The 18,962-nt window shown below is 31.6% G+C and overlaps 1 protein-coding gene across 1 annotated transcript; it reads left to right on the forward strand.

Moving 5' to 3' along the window:
• The first annotated feature begins 1,741 nt into the window (after window positions 1-1,741).
• Window positions 1,742-18,450, forward strand: LOC142345278 (uncharacterized). The gene is made up of 3 exons (XM_075397259.1): window positions 1,742-1,930; window positions 2,391-2,596; window positions 18,067-18,450. Exons 1-3 carry the CDS (start codon window positions 1,802-1,804, stop codon window positions 18,254-18,256), a joined length of 525 nt encoding a protein of 174 aa, XP_075253374.1. The 5' UTR covers window positions 1,742-1,801; the 3' UTR covers window positions 18,257-18,450.
• The last annotated feature ends 512 nt before the right edge of the window (window positions 18,451-18,962 follow it).

The raw sequence follows: 18,962 nt of genomic DNA on the forward strand, positions 1-18,962 counted from the left end.
TGTATGTATATATATGCATATATATATCTATATATATATATATATATATATATATATATATATAGAGAGAGAGAGAGAGAGAATGAGAGAAAACACTAAGTTGTACGAATGTTTTACAGTGAGACTTATTTATTTGAACAAAAGTGTTGAAGTCAAGTTTAATCAATTGGTTTTACTATTATCAGAACTAGTAATAACCATAAATTTAGTTTCATTTTTAGGACCAAACAACAACCTTAGTAGAGCCCATTAAACCTCAAAATTATATTTTGAAATGAATGAATGCTGCTTTTTTGCGTTTTTTGGCTTGCGCTTTGAGGGCGAAAAGTTTACTGTATTTATTAGCAAAGCGTACTGTTTCAAAATTAATTTTTTTCTGTGGAAACTGAGTTTTTGCATGGCAATGGAGTATGAACTCCTGCCCTCTGGAGTTGCATTTTTTTTTGGAAATCTAGAGACTGAAGATTGTTGTAAGTTTTTTGGTCTTTTCTAAATTTTGGGAAAAAAATTGAATAGAACGATACCTATTCATTTGACGCGCAGTGGATGGTTTGTTTTTTTTCTCTATAGTTGTGAAGTTAGCAGTCTTGAGTTGCGATCAGAACTAGTCTGGATTGGCTATTTGATATGTTTCTTGAGTATGATAATTAATTTCATAGTGCTACCATTGAGAAGTAACGAAGGCTTTAGATTTTCATTTGTGACAACAACTTTATCATTAGATGCTAGAAGTTGTTCATCAGGGCTTTGTTCAACGACATTAAGAATTATTTTGTTTTTGTTTTAAAAATAAAAGTTCTACTGAAATTTACAAGATTGTATTTTTGACGTTGAGCAACAGTTCGTTCAGAAAAACTTTCAGCAACGTTCTTAAGATTTGATTCATTTTTCGATTTAGTGGTTTGTGAATTAGAATTCGAGCATAATAATGTTTTAAGATCTGCTTAATGTATCTTGCTGCATTGATAATTAGTACTTTTTGAGTTGATGTAAAGATTGACAAGTAGGGGACACAAGACAGTTCTTTGCGGCACTCCTTCTTCAATTCAATTTACGAAGTCTTAACAAAAACTGTTCAAAGATTTTATTTGAAATAAATTCATTTCTTTTTTGTCGCATCATGGTCTTCTTGTATTTCCAATTGTTTATTAGATGCAAGTGTAGTTTTTTTGTAGTTTTTGCTGTGTATTCCTAATTCGTCGTCACATTTAGTTCAGTTGAAAGTGTTTTTTCTTCAAATATTGCAATGGCTTGAATGAATCAGTTCATTTCACGAGATGCCGTACGAATAATTTTTGCTGGAGTCATGAAAGCTAGCAACTTTTATTATTTAGGAAAAAAAGAAGATAAGAACTTATTTTGTTGTCTGCTCTTTTAAACTGCCCTTGTCCAATAGAAACTTTAACAAGTGAACTTTATCCAATATAGTTTTAATAAACTTCTCAAACACACCCTTGAAGTATTAAGGGCATGAGTGCCAACAGGTCAGCAAAATTTGAATCAAATTCTAAATATTAATCTGTCATCAATAATAAATTAGTATAAGGTAGAGCAAAATAAATAAGTCATTGAAAAAGCCTACTGAGAGCTATTTGAATCGGCTGATAATCATAAAAAAGAATAGGCGAAACCAATGTATTTGATCCGGACCTCACTTCTTGTCGAACAAAACAATAATATCAGAATTTCGGTGATTGACGTAAAAAAAAATATAGCAATATATTAATAAATGCTTATTTCTGTTTTTGTCGTTCCAACACAGGTGATAGATTTGACAATTGGGATCAGATGTAACTATGCGATGGAAGTGTTTGGGGCAGACTTGATGGAGCACAACATTGGGGGATACTTCGATCATAAGACCCACCAGATATTCGACTCACGACACAACCTAATTGGAGTGATTACTAAAGACATGGAGAAAGAACAGGTGATTAACAAACATTACTCTTATTATTTCATTCAGTATCAGTTTATCTCAAGTTTTTGAAACTTCGGTCAAGGTCCCAGACGGAAGTGACCTCTAAACAGGCCCAAGTCAATCACATGCGGTGTGTTTTCAGAACAAAATTACAGGGTCTAGATATCATCAGAGGTCACGTCTCGGATGGTTTGGTCAGAGGTCATTTTGGTCTGCGACCTCAACCTGGGAAGGCTTTCCCGGCTCCATATCTCAGTATAATGTGACTCTTATCACAAACAGTCAAGCACTGACTATTTAATATTTTTTCCTCGCAGACCTCAAAAACGATCAAAAATCCATATGATGAGCTCAGGTAACCGAGGACTTGAGAGGTCCGAGCAACAGCCATTTCAGTTTGAAGAAGTCTGCAAATATTAATTTATCGACTTTGCTGTAATTTAATATCTGTACAGATTTTAAATTTTAGGTTGACAACTTGTACAAAAAGTACTTAGTCTCCGAACAGCAGGAAATTTACGAAGGTATTGATAGTTTCATAAACAGTCCAATGAGTCCAGAACACAGACCTGTGTCTCGGCCCAAAACGGAATCACCCACCCTTGCCAGCTCCCGGATAGACTCGGGAATCATGCTCAGTCCAGACGGAACGCCACCCAACAGCAACACTCGCAGGTAATTTTTCAATCTATTCAGCCCCCACCCCAACCTTAATGTGGCTGATTTTGGATTGCTTCAATATGCACACACATGCTATTAATAATAATAACGAGACCTGTATCTTCATATCTTTTTCAAGCTGTGCTCATGTGATGCATGTATCCGGGTCGCCACTTCCCGGGTTCCATACAAGGATAATATATGATGTCATACAAATCATAACGTATTTCCTAGTACGGTCCTTGCATGGAACCTAGGAAATCATCTATGATCCTTGAGTGATACCTAGGAAATCATATCTGATCCTTGCGTTAATTAAAGGAATAGGACACTATTGGGCGTTATTGTGCACCAATTACCAGCTGAAAGTGTATGAAATCATTTATGATTATTTTGTGTACTTGATGAAATAATGTTTGATTCTTGTATGAACTCAAGGAAATCATGTATGATTCTTGTATAAAATCAAGTAAATCATATATGATTCTTAAGAAAGTTTTCCGATGGTTTCGAGGGCGCAAGTCAAGGCTAATCAGGACAATTTGCTTCCAACTGTGATGCTCAAATCTAGAAGAACATGAAAATTGTTGCAAAAATTTGGGCGGAGGTGTTTTTTGCATGTTTAGATTTGAATAATTGTTAATATCCGCCAAATCACAAAAAATACTGAGTGTGTGTGTGTGTTGTAGCTTCTACGATAGGAGTTGCTTTGAGTTGTTTTTCTGTGTGAAACTTGTATGATTACCGGGAAATCATACAAATCAGATATGACCTTGTATGAAATCAAAGAAAGATGTATGATGGGCGACCCGGGTAACTGTTGTCCTCAAAACAGCAGACGTTTAAAATCCTTCGAAGTCAAGTCCCATTTCTATCACACTGGCGTAGTCAAAATTTTTTGTGGTGCACGCGAAAAAACTTAACTGTGGACGCCTTTATTCATTCGAATGAAAGAATTTTGTCAATGAATTAGATGTAATTGAAAGAATAAAAGCCAGTTAATTGTCTATACTAGACCTGTCTAAAGCTTTCAACTCAATTGATCATTTGCCAGTATTACAAAAATTAAGTTCCTTGAATCGTGCCTCGGCAGTTTACGAATATTGGGAAGACAATAATACTTGCGAGCCCAATCTAGAAGAATTGATAAATTCTGGTGACGATTCTTCTCCTATGATTTCTTGAAATTCAACTATGAAAAAATTATCTTATCATTTTTTGCGAACTCTCAATAGAACAAACCAAACAATTCTTGATGATATCATATGATTCAATAATCAGACGAGACCAAAAATATTGGCAATAATTTGGACCAAAATTTTAATTATTAACAACAAATTAAACAGATTTTTGTTAATAAGGTTCAAGGGTTTGAATCGCTCTACATATTTCAGATACGTTTTTTTAAAAACATTTAATAACAAAAACAAAATGGCATCAGATAAAACCAGATAAAAATTTTAATAGCATTTTATAAAGCGTCAGATAAAATGAAAAAAAGCGAAGTTAAAAGTGCAAATAACTTTTAGGTCTCCATAAAACTTATGAAACTGTCCTTGATGAACTAGTCTTTTAATTTCAAAATTTTCAATTTCGAAATCTTTTGATATCAAAATCTTTTGAAATTTTTAACTTCAAAATCAACTGAAAATATAACACTTGTTATTTTGTAGTAGCATAGAAAGCAATTGAGACCTGTTTTTATTCAGAGTATAATATATGTACGACTAAAAATGCGAGGAAAACAATCAAAAATAAACAAAACAGTTAAACTGCACAAAATCTTTGAACCCTTAGCTATTCTTTAAATCCATTGTATTTGTTTGACTGCTCTGATTTTGAAAGCTCATTGACCGGCATTAATACTTTGTATGTAAAAAGTTTTCAAAAATTTCTTTTTATTACGATTCCTTGAAGTTGAATTATGAAAAAAATTATTTATTAGATTTTGCGAACTCTCAAAAAAGCAGACAGTTCTTTTTGAAACTCAAATGATTCGAAAATAAGGTATCATCAAACATGTTAGCACTATTTTGGACAAGACACTTACCCATTGACACCACATTTAACACATTTTTGTTTAATGGGTTCTAGGGTTTGAAACGCTGTACGTTTTTCAGGAGATAAAACCGTATCATATGTAAACTTTTTTCAGATGTAGAATCACAGAACAGTTCCATTTTTCAGTTGTTTTTCTCTGCTCTATCGCCTAATGTCTGAGTAAATCTCAGAGAAACAGGCAGATTGGGCAGTTAAAGCCTGTTGTTCTAAATTATAGATTTTCTCAAACAACACTGAACAGAAAAAAAAACAACATGAACACCAAAAAAAAACTGAACACAAAAACAAGAAGAAATGATAAATTCTGGTGACGATTCTTCTCCTACGATTTCTTGAAATTAAACTATGAAAAGATTATCTTATCATTTTTTTGTGAACTCTCAATAGAACAAACCAAACAATTCTTGATGATATCATATGATTCAATAATCAGACGAGACCAAAAATGTTGGCAATATTTTGGACCAAAAATTTACTTATTAGCAACAAATTAAACAGATTTTTGTTATTTAGGTTCAAGGGTTTGAATTGCTCTACATATTTCAGATACGTTTTTTAAAAAAACATTTAATAACAAAATGAAAATGGCATCAGATAGAACCAGATAAAAATCTTAATAGCAATTTATAAAGCGTCAGATAAGATGCAAAAAGCGAAGTTAAAAGTGCAAATAACTTTTAGGTCTCCATGAAACTTATGGGAACTGACCTTGATGAACTAGCCTTTTAATTTCAAAATTTTTAATTTCAAAATCTTTTGCTATCAAAATCTTTTGAAATTTTTAATTTCGAAATCAATTGAAAATATTACACTTGTTATTTTGTACTAGCATAGAAAGCAATTGAGACCTGTTTTTTCCAGAGTATTATATATGTACGGCTACAAAAAGCGAGAAAAACAATCAAAAATAAGAAAATCAGTTAAACTGCAAAAAAGTGTTTTAACCCTTAGCTTTTCTTTAAGTCCATTGTATTTTTTCGACTGTTCTGATATTGAAAGCTGATTGACCGGCATTAATATTTTGTATGAAAAAAATATTCAAAAATTTCTTTTTATTACGATTCCTTGAAGTTGAACTATGAAAAAATTTTGTCATTAGACTTTGCGAACTCTCAAAAAAGCAGACATTTGTTATTGATACTTAAATGATTCAAAAATAAGGTATCATCAAACATGGTACCCATTGACACCACAGGTATTACATTTTTGTTTATATGGTTCTAGGGTTTGATACGCTGTACGTTTTTCAGGAGATAAAACCGTATCATATGTAAATTTTTTTCAGATGTAGAATCATAGAACAGTTCCATTTTTCAATTGTTTTTCTCTCCTCTATCGCGTAATGTCTGAGTAAATCTCAGAGAAATAGGCAGACTGGCCAGTTAAAGCCTGTTGTTCTAAATTATAGATTCTCTCAAACAACACTGAACAGAAAAAAACAACATGAACACCAAAAAAAACTGAACACAAAAACAAGAAGAAATGATAAATTCTGGTGACGATTCTTCCCCTACGATTTCTTGAAATTAAACTATGAAAAGATTATCTTATCATTTTTTTGCGAACTCTCAATAGAACAAACCAAACAATTCTTGATGATATCATATGATTCAATAATCAGACGAGACCAAAAATGTTGGCAATATTTTGGACCAAAAATTTAATTATTAACAACAAATTAAACAGATTTTTGTTAATAAGGTTCAAGGGTTTGAATCGCTCTACATATTTCAGATACGTTTTTTTAAAAACATTTAATAACAAAAACAAAATGGCATCAGATAAAACCAGATAAAAATTTTAATAGCATTTTATAAAGCGTCAGATAAAATGAAAAAAAGCGAAGTTAAAAGTGCAAATAACTTTTAGGTCTCCATAAAACTTATGAAACTGTCCTTGATGAACTAGTCTTTTAATTTCAAAATTTTCAATTTCGAAATCTTTTGATATCAAAATCTTTTGAAATTTTTAACTTCAAAATCAACTGAAAATATAACACTTGTTATTTTGTAGTAGCATAGAAAGCAATTGAGACCTGTTTTTATTCAGAGTATAATATATGTACGACTAAAAATGCGAGGAAAACAATCAAAAATAAACAAAACAGTTAAACTGCACAAAATCTTTGAACCCTTAGCTATTCTTTAAATCCATTGTATTTGTTTGACTGCTCTGATTTTGAGAGCTCATTGACCGGCATTAATACTTTGTATGTAAAAAGTTTTCAAAAATTTCTTTTTATTACGATTCCTTGAAGTTGAATTATGAAAAAAATTATTTATTAGATTTTGCGAACTCTCAAAAAAGCAGACAGTTCTTTTTGAAACTCAAATGATTCGAAAATAAGGTATCATCAAACATGTTAGCACTATTTTGGACAAGACACTTACCCATTGACACCACATTTAACACATTTTTGTTTAATGGGTTCTAGGGTTTGAAACGCTGTACGTTTTTCAGGAGATAAAACCGTATCATATGTAAACTTTTTTCAGATGTAGAATCACAGAACAGTTCCATTTTTCAGTTGTTTTTCTCTGCTCTATCGCCTAATGTCTGAGTAAATCTCAGAGAAACAGGCAGATTGGGCAGTTAAAGCCTGTTGTTCTAAATTATAGATTTTCTCAAACAACACTGAACAGAAAAAAAAACAACATGAACACCGAAAAAAACTGAACACAAAAACAAGAAGAAATGATAAATTCTGGTGACGATTCTTCTCCTACGATTTCTTGAAATTAAACTATGAAAAGATTATCTTATCATTTTTTTGTGAACTCTCAATAGAACAAACCAAACAATTCTTGATGATATCATATGATTCAATAATCAGACGAGACCAAAAATGTTGGCAATATTTTGGACCAAAAATTTACTTATTAACAACAAATTAAACAGATTTTTGTTATTAAGGTTCAAGGGTTTGAATTGCTCTACATATTTCAGATACGTTTTTTAAAAAAACATTTAATAACAAAATGAAAATGGCATCAGATAGAACCAGATAAAAATCTTAATAGCAATTTATAAAGCGTCAGATAAGATGCAAAAAGCGAAGTTAAAAGTGCAAATAACTTTTAGGTCTCCATGAAACTTATGGGAACTGACCTTGATGAACTAGCCTTTTAATTTCAAAATTTTTAATTTCAAAATCTTTTGCTATCAAAATCTTTTGAAATTTTTAATTTCAAAATCAATTGAAAATATTACACTTGTTATTTTGTACTAGCATAGAAAGCAATTGAGACCTGTTTTTTCCAGAGTATTATATATGTACGGCTACAAAAAGCGAGAAAAACAATCAAAAATAAGAAAATCAGTTAAACTGCAAAAAAGTGTTTTAACCCTTAGCTTTTCTTTAAGTCCATTGTATTTTTTCGACTGTTCTGATATTGAAAGCTGATTGACCGGCATTAATATTTTGTATGAAAAAAATATTCAAAAATTTCTTTTTATTACGATTCCTTGAAGTTGAACTATGAAAAAATTTTCTCATTAGACTTTGCGAACTCTCAAAAAAGCAGACATTTGTTATTGATACTTAAATGATTCAAAAATAAGGTATCATCAAACATGGTACCCATTGACACCACAGGTATTACATTTTTGTTTATATGGTTCTAGGGTTTGATACGCTGTACGTTTTTCAGGAGATAAAACCGTATCATATGTAAATTTTTTTCAGATGTAGAATCATAGAACAGTTCCATTTTTCAATTGTTTTTCTCTCCTCTATCGCGTAATGTCTGAGTAAATCTCAGAGAAATAGGCAGACTGGCCAGTTAAAGCCTGTTGTTCTAAATTATAGATTCTCTCAAACAACACTGAACAGAAAAAAACAACATGAACACCAAAAAAAACTGAACACAAAAACAAGAAGAAATGATAAATTCTGGTGACGATTCTTCCCCTACGATTTCTTGAAATTAAACTATGAAAAGATTATCTTATCATTTTTTTGCGAACTCTCAATAGAACAAACCAAACAATTCTTGATGATATCATTTGATTCAATGATCAGACGAGACCAAAAATGTTGGCAATAATTTGGACCAAAATTTTAATTATTAACAACAAATTAAACAGATTTTTGTTAATAAGGTTCAAGGGCTGGAGTCGCTCTACATATTTCAGATACGTTTTTTTAAACATATAATAACAAAAAGAAAATGGCATCAGATAGAACCAGATAAAAATTTTAATAGCATTTTATAAAGCGTCAGATAAAATGCAAAAAGCGAAGTTAAAAGTGCAAATAACTTTTAGGTCTCCATAAAACTTATGAAATTGTCCTTGATGAACTAATCTTTTAATTTCAAAATTTTCAATTTCAAAATCTTTTGATATCAAAATCTTTTGAAATTTTTAACTTCAAAATCAACTGAAAATATAACACTTGTTATTTTGTACTAGCATAGAAAGCAATTCAGACCTGTTTTTATCCTGAGTATAATATATGTACGACTAAAAAATGCGAGGAAAACAATCAAAAATAAACAAAGCAGTTAAACTGCAAAAAATATTTTAGCCCTTAGCTATTCTTTAAATCCATTGTATTTGTTTGACTGCTCTGATTTTGAAAGCTCATTGACCGGCTTTAATATTTTGTTTGTAAAAAATTTTCATAATTTTCTTTTTATTACATTTCCTTGAAGTTGAACTATGAAAAAATTTACTGATTAGATTTTGCGAACTCTCAAAAGAGCGGACAGTTCTTATTGAAACTCAAATGATTCAAAAATAAGGTATCATCAAACATGTTAGCATTATTTTGGACAAGAAACTTACCCATTGAGACCACATTTAACACATTTTTTTGTTTAATTGGTTCTAGGGTTTGAAACGCTGTACGTTTTTCAGGAGATAAAACCGTATCATATGTGATTTTTTTTCAGATGTAGAATCACAGAACAGTCCCATTTTTCAGTTGTTTTTCTCTCCTCTATCTCGTAATGTCTGAGCAAATCTCAGACAAATAAGCAGATTGGGCAGTTAAAGCCTGTTGTTCTAAATTATAGATTTTCTCAAACATCACTGAACAGAAAAAACAACAAGAACACCAAAAAAAACTGAACACAAAAACAAGAAGAATTGATAAGTTCTGGTGACGGTTCTTCTCCTACCATTTCTTGAAATTAAACTATGAAAAAATTATCTTATCATTTTTTTGCGAACTCTCAATAGAACAAACCAAACAATTTTTGATCATATCATATGATTCAATAATCAGACGAGACCAAAAATGTTGGCAATAATTTGGACCAAAAATTTACCTATTAACAACAATTTAAACAGATTTTTGTTATTAAGGTTCAAGGGTTTGAATTGCTCTACACATTTCAGATACGTTTTTTTTTAAAAAAAATTTAATAACAAAATGAAAATGGCATCAGATAGAACCAGATAAAAATCTTAATAGCAATTTATAAAGCGTCAGATAAGATGCAAAAAGTGAAGTTAAAAGTGCAAATAACTTTTAGGTCTCCATAAAACTTATGGGAACTGTCCTTGATGAACTAGTCTTTTAATTTCAAAATTTTTAATTTCAAAATCTTTTGATATCAAAATCTTTTGAAAATTTTAATTTCAAAATCAATTGAAAATATAACACTTGTTATTCTGTACTAGCATAGAAAGCAATTGAGACCTGTTTTTTCCCAGAGTATAATATATGTACGGCTACAAAAAGCGAGAAAAACAATTAAAAATAAAAAAATCAGTTAAACTGCAAAAAACTGCTTTAACCCTTAGCTATTCTTTAAGTCCTTTGTATTTTTTTTATTTTTCTGATATTGAAAGCTGATTGACCGGCATTAATATTTTGCATGAAAAAAATATTCAAAATTTTCTTTTTATTACGATTCCTTGAAGTTGAACTATGAAAAAATTTTGTCATTAGATTTTGCGAACTCTCAAAAAGCAGACATTTCTTATTCAAATTTAAATGATTCAAAAATAAGGTATCATCAAACATGGTACCCATTGACACCACAGGTAACACATTTTTGTTTAATTGGTTCTAGGGTTTGAAACGCTGTACGTTTTTCAGGAGATAAAACCGTATCATATGTGAATTTTTTCAGATGTAGGATCACAGAACAGTTCCATTTTTCAGTTGTGTTCCTCTCCTCTATCGCGTAATGTCTGAGTAAATCTCAGAGAAATAGGAAGATTGGGCAGTTAAAGCCTGTTGTTCTAAATTATAGATTTTCTTAAACAACACTGAAGAGAAAAAACAACATGAACACCAAAAAAACTGAACACAAAATTAAGAAGAATTGATAAATTCTGGTGACGATTCTTCTCCTACGATTTCTTGAAAATAAACTATGAAAAAAATATCTTATCATTTTTTTTGCGAACTCTCAATAGAACAAACCAAACAATTCTTGATGATATCATTTGATTCAATAATCAGACGGGACCAAAAATGTTGGCAATAATTTGGACCAAAATTTTAATTATTAACAACAAATTAAACAGATTTTTGTTAATAAGGTTCAAGGGTTTGAATCGCTCTACATAATTCAGATACGTTTTTTAAAAAACATTTAATAACAAAAAGAAAATGGCAGCAGATAGAACCAGATAAAAATCTTAATAGCAATTTATTAAGCGTCAGATAAAATGCAAAAAGTGAAGTTTAAAGTGCAAATAACTTTTAGGTCTCCATAAAACTTCTGGGAACTGTCCTTGATGAACTACTCTTTTAATTTCAAAATTTTTAATTCCAAAAACTTTTGATATCAAATCTTTTGAAATTTTTAACTTCAAAATCAATGGAAAATATTACACTTGTTATTTTGTACTAGCATAGAAAGCAATTGAGACCTGTATTGATCCAGAGTATAATATATGAACCACTAAAAAATGCGAGGAAAACAATCAAAAATAAACAAATCAGTTCAACTGCAAAAAAATTTTTTATTCCTTAGCTATCCTTTAAATCCATTGTATTTGTTTGAATGCTCTGACTTTGAAAGCTGATTGACCGGCATTAATATTTTGTATGAAAAAAATATTCAAAATTTTTTTTATTACGATTCCTTGAAGTTGAACTATGAAAAATTTTTTTATTAGATTTTGCGCACTCTCAAAAAAGCAGATAGTTCTTATTGAAACTCAAATGATTCAAAAATAAGGTATCATCAAACATGTTAGCATTATTTTGGACAAGAAACTTACCCATTGACACCACAATTAACACATTATTGTTTAATTGGTTCTAGGGTTTGAAACGCTGTACGTTTTTCAGGAGATAAAACCGTATCATATGTAAATTTTTTCAGATATAGAATCATAGAGCAGTTCCATCTTTCAGTTGTTTTCCTCTCCTCTATCGCGTAATGTCTGAGTAAATCTCAGAGAAATAGGAAGATTGGGCAGTTAAAGCCTGTTGTTCTAAATTATAGATTTTCTCAAACAACACTGAACAGAAAAAACAACATGAACACCAAAAAAACTGAACACAAAAACAAGAAGAATTGATAAATTCTGGTGACGATTCTTCTCCTACGATTTCTTGAAATTAATCTTTGAAAAAATTATCTTATTTTTTGCGAACTCTCAATGGAGCAAATAATTCGTGACGATCTCATATGATTCATTAAACAGATAAGACCAAAAATGTTGGCATTAATTTGGACCAAAAATTTACTTATAACAACAAATTAAACAGATTTTTGTTAATAAGGTTCAAGGGTTTGAAATGCTCTGCGTATTTCAGACACTTGTTTTAAAAACATTTACTAACAAAATGAAAATGGCATCAGATAGAACTAGATAAAAATCTTAATAGCATTTTATAAAGCGTCAGATAAAATGCAAAAAGCGAATTTAAAACTGCAAACAACTTTTAGGTCTCCATAAAACTTATGGGAACTGTCCTTGATGAACTAGTCTTTTAATTTCAGAATTTTTAATTTCAAAATCTTTTGATATCAAAATCTTTCGAAATTTTTAATTTCAAAATCAACTGAAAATCTAACACTTGTTATTTTGTACTATCATAGAAAGCAATTGAGACCTGTTTTTAACCAGAATATGTGATATGTACGACTACAAAATGCGAGGAAAGCAATTAAAAATAAACAAAGCAGTTAAACGGCAAAAAAACTCTTTTATCCCTAAGCTATTCTTTAAATCCTTTGTATTTGTTTGACTGCTCTGATTTTGAAAGTTGATTGAACGGCATTAATGTTTTGTATGGAAAAAATATTCAAAATTTTCATTTTATTCCGATTCCTTGAAGTTGAACTATGAAAAATTTTAATATTAGATTTTGTGAACTCTCAAAAAAGCAGAAACTTCTTATTGAAACTCAAATGATTCAAAAATCAGGTGTCATCAAACATGTTAGCATTTTTTGGACAATAAACTTACCCATTGACACCACATTTCACACATTTCTGTTCAATTGGTTCTAGGGTTTGAAACGCTGTACGTTTTTCAGGAGGTAAAACCGTATCATATGTGAATTTTTTCTAGATGTAGAATCACAGAACAGTTCCATTTTTCACTTGTTATCCCCTCCTCCATCGCGTAATGTCAGAGTAAATCTCAGAGAAATGGGCAGATTGGGCAGTTAAAGCCTGTTGTTCTCAATTATAGATTTTCTCAAATAACAATTAACAGAAAAAACAACATGAACACAAAAAATACTGAACACAAAAACAAGAAGAATCGATAAATTCTGGTGATGATTCTTCTCCTACGATTTCTCGAAATTAAACTTTGAAAAATTTATCTAATCATTTTTTGCGAAATCTCAATAGAGCAAAAAATTCTTGATGATCTCATATGATTCAATAAACAGATGAGACCAAAAATGTTGGCATTAATTTGGACCAAAAAATTTACTTATTAACAACAAATTAAACAGATTTGTGTTAATAAGGTTCAAGGGTTTGAATTGCTCTGCGTATTTCAGATTCGTTTTTTACAAACATTTAATAACAAAATGAAAATGGCATCAGATAGAACCAGATAAAAATCTTAATAGCATTATATAAAGCGTCAGATAAGATGCAAAAAGCGAAGTTAAAAGTGCAAACAACTTTTAGGTCTCCGCTAAATGTATGGGAACTGTTCTTGATGAACTAGTCTTTTAATTTCAAAATTTTTAATTTCAAAATCTTTTGATATCAAAATCTTTTGAAATTTTTATTTCCAAAATCAACTGAAAATGTAACACTTGTTATTTTGTACTAGCATAGAAAGCAATTGAGACCTGTTAATAACCAGAATGTGTTATTTGTACGACTACAAAATGCGATGAAGACAATCAAAAATAAACAAAGCAGTTAAACTGCAAAAAACTCTTTTAACCCTTAGCTATTCTTTACATCCATTGTTTGTTCGACTGCTCTGATTTTGAAAGCTGATTGACCGGCATTAATTTTTGTATGAAAAAATTATTGAAAATTTTTTTTAATTACGATTCCTTGAAGTTGAACTATGAAAAATTTTTGAGATTAGATTTCGCGAACTCTCAAAAAAGCAGACAGTTCTTATTGAAACTCAAATGATTCAAAAATAAGGTATCATCAAACATGTTAGCATTATTTTGGACAAGAAACTTACCCATTGTCACCACATTTCACACATTTTTGTTTAATTGGTTCTAGGGTTTGAAACGCTGTACGTATTTCAGGAGGTAAAATTGTATCATATGAGAATTTTTTTCAGGTCTAGAATCATGAAACATTTCCTTTTTTCAGTTGTTTACCTCTCCTCTATCGCGTAATGTCTGAGTAGATCTCAAAGAAATAGCCAGATTGGGCAGTTAAAGCATGTTGTTTTCAAATATAGATTTTCTCAAACAACACTGAACACAAAAAACAACTTGAAGCCAGTTTCCTCTATACAGAAGAGCTCTGTTTATAAACCAGCTACTTCTGGAAGAAAAACAGGCCTTCCGGAAAACATTAGGGCTAGGTATGCCATTTGTATATGACATTCAGTTTTTCGATGAAAAATTCTTTTACATTTTGAAAACAAATTTTTAAAACTAATTTTTAAATCAATTTAAGACGGACCTAATAGTTTTCTTTGCAAACATTGTTGGTAATGTCTCTCTAGGAATACTTTCAACTCAACAAAAACTTCTTTAGCATCAATTTGAGTTTGATTTTGATATGTTGCATGTAACTGCGAACAAAAATCATCATCCTGTTTTTTATACAAATATTTAATAACGAAGTGAAAACGGCATAAGATATAACCATACAAAGGTCCGAATAACATTAGATAAAGCGTCAGGTAAAATTCAAATAACCTGCGATAAAGCGACAGAAAAATTGCAAAAAGTTAAGATAAAAGTGCAAATAACTTGTAGGTCAACATAAAACTTATGGGACCTGTCCTTGATGATAAAATTTCGAGAAAAAAAACAAAAGGGTAAAATCTGAAAAAAACTGGTTTACTTTGAAATCCTTCAATTTCGAATTCAATACAACACTTAGCTATCAACTTAAAGTATAACATATGATATTTTCTACTACCATGGGAAGCAATTGAAATCTGTTTTTGTTCAGAATTTGTCATACATACGACTGCTAAATAAAGCGACAAAATCATCCAATTATCCCTATGCTATTCTTTAATTCCATGTTCGACTGCTCTGATACTGAAAGCTAATTGACCGGCGTCAATGTTTTATATGACAATAAAGTGGTCAAAAGTTTTATGAAACGCCAAAGTTTCGAAGCTATAAAATCTTCGGCTGCAACATAAAATAAATACAAGGATTAATGTTCGCTTCAACAGAAAGTGGATGAGACATACCACTGATGAGCCTGAGTGAAAAGTTTTCAAAATGAAGAAAAAGGAACAAAAAGTATATCAGTTTTCAAAAATTAATTTCAAGGGCATTAATACGAGAGGCTATCAACTGGAACAATTAAAAGCTTTCTTTTATGTCTCCAGAGGAATTCAAAGAGACCTGACGTTTTCTCAAGAATATGCGATAAGACTGAAAAACAGAAAGACAAAAATATCATAAACAAGTTCTTTTACATTTTGCAGAAAAATAATCTATGTTATTAGTTGCGTCAAAACCAAATGTGACCTGCTTTTAAGATGATCATCTGACAAGACAACAAGATGCGACTTGAAAAATGAGCCATTTTCTAAAAGTCATAACTTTTTCTATAAAAACTCGTGTTATCGAAGCCATGATAACCTTAAACCAAAAATATAGCCGCTAGGACGATTAAGATTTTGTTCTCCAGAACGAAGATGCAACCTGGTGTTACTGAGACTCAGCTACAAGTGGACGGAATCGAAATATAATCAGCAAAGTCGAAATTTAACTTCAATTTTATTAACACAGTTTTTTTGAATACATAAGTGCCATTAGGTGTTGCTTGAAAGCATTGTATAGGTTCACTTATATTCTTTAGGGAAGTCAACTGGATCTTTAATTTTAAAGTTCAATCATAAGAAAGCAAAAAAAAGATATCAAGTGCGGGCAAAATACGAGAATAAACTTGAAATTTACAAAAGCTTCTTGTGGAAGCCAAAAAACATGAAATTATCTCTGAAAATTTTATATAAGAGCGCGGGGTCTCGTTTTGAAGCAAATATTACTTTTCAATAGTTGAACTTTGAGAATAAAATGTTCTAATGTGTAGTGATCCTGGAAAAAATATAAAACATTCTAAAATAGTTTTAAAATACATCTTCCCAATAGAATAGAGTTATAGCAGTTTTGACTATGAAAACTACGATGAAACAAAACTATCCTTGATATTGATGCATACTACTTAACAACAATTATTTGTTCCAATTGTAGCCTAAAGAGATAACTTAATTATCAAAAAATAATTCATTTTGAACAAGGATCGTTTTTGGTTACAAAAAAACCGGCAAAACTTTTATTCCAGAACGCTCGTTTAGAAAGTGAATGTAAATGTAGCGCTCTTTTGAATTCACTTAAAATTTTGGAAGCAGTTTTTAGGTCTCTAAATCCGACAAACTTGAACATAGTGGGCTGACGAGACATATTTGAAGCCATTTTGGGAAAATTCAGTAAACAGTTTTGAGCCGAAATTGTCAGATCAAACGAGTCAGCAAACCTCTAATGTGCTTATACGCAAAACCAATATTACTAATGATGACAAGTTTACCAAATTCTTTTAAAAAATGGGCAAAAATTACGGAAAACGTGAATAAAAACAACAAATATTTTTAATGTTGACAAAATTTTAAACCCTAACTGCTGGTAAGAAAAAAAATTCTAAAAAATCTTTCTGGTTGAATATTCTACGCTGTACAGGCTTTCTAATGATATCATTGACAACTGTCTAAGATGAATATATCGATGGGCCAAAAATGACTAAAGCAAAGAAAAACCAATTTGAGCATGTAGTTCCTCGCCTTCACCAACGTGGGTCGAAACAATGAGTCGTTTATTTATGGGTATGAAGGGGGAAAATCAATAAGCTGATGCAGTTTATGTCATCATGAGTTCAAAATTGATACATCATTGCTTACTTCCGACTGGGATGTGAAAACAATTCAGTGGTCGTCAAAATCGGTCAAATGAACAAAACTGAATATCTTCATCGACAAAAGATGAGCCAGACAATCCTAAACTATAACCATCCGAATTGGTGTGAATTACAAGTGCATACAGAGGTGCAATTTCGGGGCCAGAAATAGTGATACACCTTAGTTGAACAAGGAAAGTTATCATTTACGATCTTGCACCATTACGTATGATCTGGTAGGGTTCTCATAAGCCGGAAAAAGCTGTTGATTTTCCAGCTCAAAACTTACGTAGTCTTAAGCGTAAAATTACTATCAATTTGGCATATGCGGTGAAATTACGTGATATCACCGGTTAAAGTTCGGAGAAATATCGTTTTTCACCGTATCACCGCATTAATCGCTTATTTATTTCAGGCAGGTACTTTCAAGATCAAAAAGCTTCAAAATCATCAACTATAAATAGAAAACGCGGCGTTATAGAATCTGGAACTACAGAGGTCTGGCATTTTAAAATCTGTACATGCGTGGTTCGAACAAGGATACATGGCTGAGCTAAAGTCCTTTCGAAACTCTGGCTTTTATCTCCACCCGATTTGCGGTTCTCGATTAATGTCAGATTTTTTCAGTGATTTAATCGGAGTCACCTAAACTATAAAAATTCATTTGCCCGAATTGCAACTTAAATACAATAGAAGTAGCGTCTAAACATCATTTAAATATTGCACACCACGCAAAGGAAAAATCCCAGAATTAGGCCTCGCCTCCCCAAGTTGCCCATGAAAATGTTTTTGCTCGAGTTTAACAGAGTGCTCGACTGTGTAAGTTTGGCCAAAATTACCCCCCCCCCCTCCCCCGCCAGCCCCACCATTAGACTTTTTGAGTCTTTTCGTAAGTCGAAGCCTAAACATGGTATCTTTGCTATTGCTATACAGGTTCTCGTCACCCGCGCGAACTCCGAGAGGTACTTCGGCGGCTTCGTCCACTCGAGCCTCAGTCGGGTCACCAGAGGGTGAGGTTGGAAACGAGGTGTACCAGAACCCAACTGTCATTGAAAGGGGTGACAATATCGAGATTGAGTTCGAGGGCGAGGCGATCGAGATGACAAGCAGCCGAAGGGAGTAATTTCGGGAGTTTATGGAATCGAGATTCTGTTTCAGCTTCTTTGGATATTTATGCTTGTGTGGCCCCAAAGGCTTTATTGCCGATTAATTATTGCAGTGTTTCTGGTTTTGATCAAACTTCACTTTTGCATGCATATTCATGAAATTCTGAAATTTTGGCCATCTAATTTGAATCTTAAAACTTCAAAAACTGCAAATCCCACATATCACTATGAATTATTTTTGCCTCCGTAAGCTTAGAAAAGGAGATTGATTATATTCTTGAGGGGGGGGGGGGGGGTGCGATGGGAGAAAATGAGCTGAATGAATTTTCAAGAATATTCTGGATGTCAAATCACTGTTCAATTTTTGATAAGCTTTGATGAAAAGCTTTTAAGTGCAGTAAGTATACATTCTATCAAAACTTAGGCACCTAAAATTTGATCATTTTTGTTCAGACTCGTCACACATTCACTTACATTGATCACCTACCTCTCACGGCAAAAGTGTAAGTTTTTTTATCATATTGTTTTATGAATAGTCTTTGAAAGAGGTTTTCCAAACATTTTGTAATGCCTGTTGCCCCTTAGGGAAATAGAGCAGTATGGCTGACAGTTGACTCCCCCGCCAGCATCACTGTAACTAGTATATTGTAAGCCTTACATTCATTTCATTTCAGGGGGGGTGGTAGAGTAATAAGCAAGACCCAAATTTCACTGAACTCTCTG

The sequence above is a fragment of the Convolutriloba macropyga genome, chromosome 9 (assembly GCF_964194025.1).
Source record: "Convolutriloba macropyga chromosome 9, txConMacr16.3, whole genome shotgun sequence".
Classification (NCBI taxonomy): domain Eukaryota; kingdom Metazoa; phylum Xenacoelomorpha; order Acoela; family Convolutidae; genus Convolutriloba; species Convolutriloba macropyga.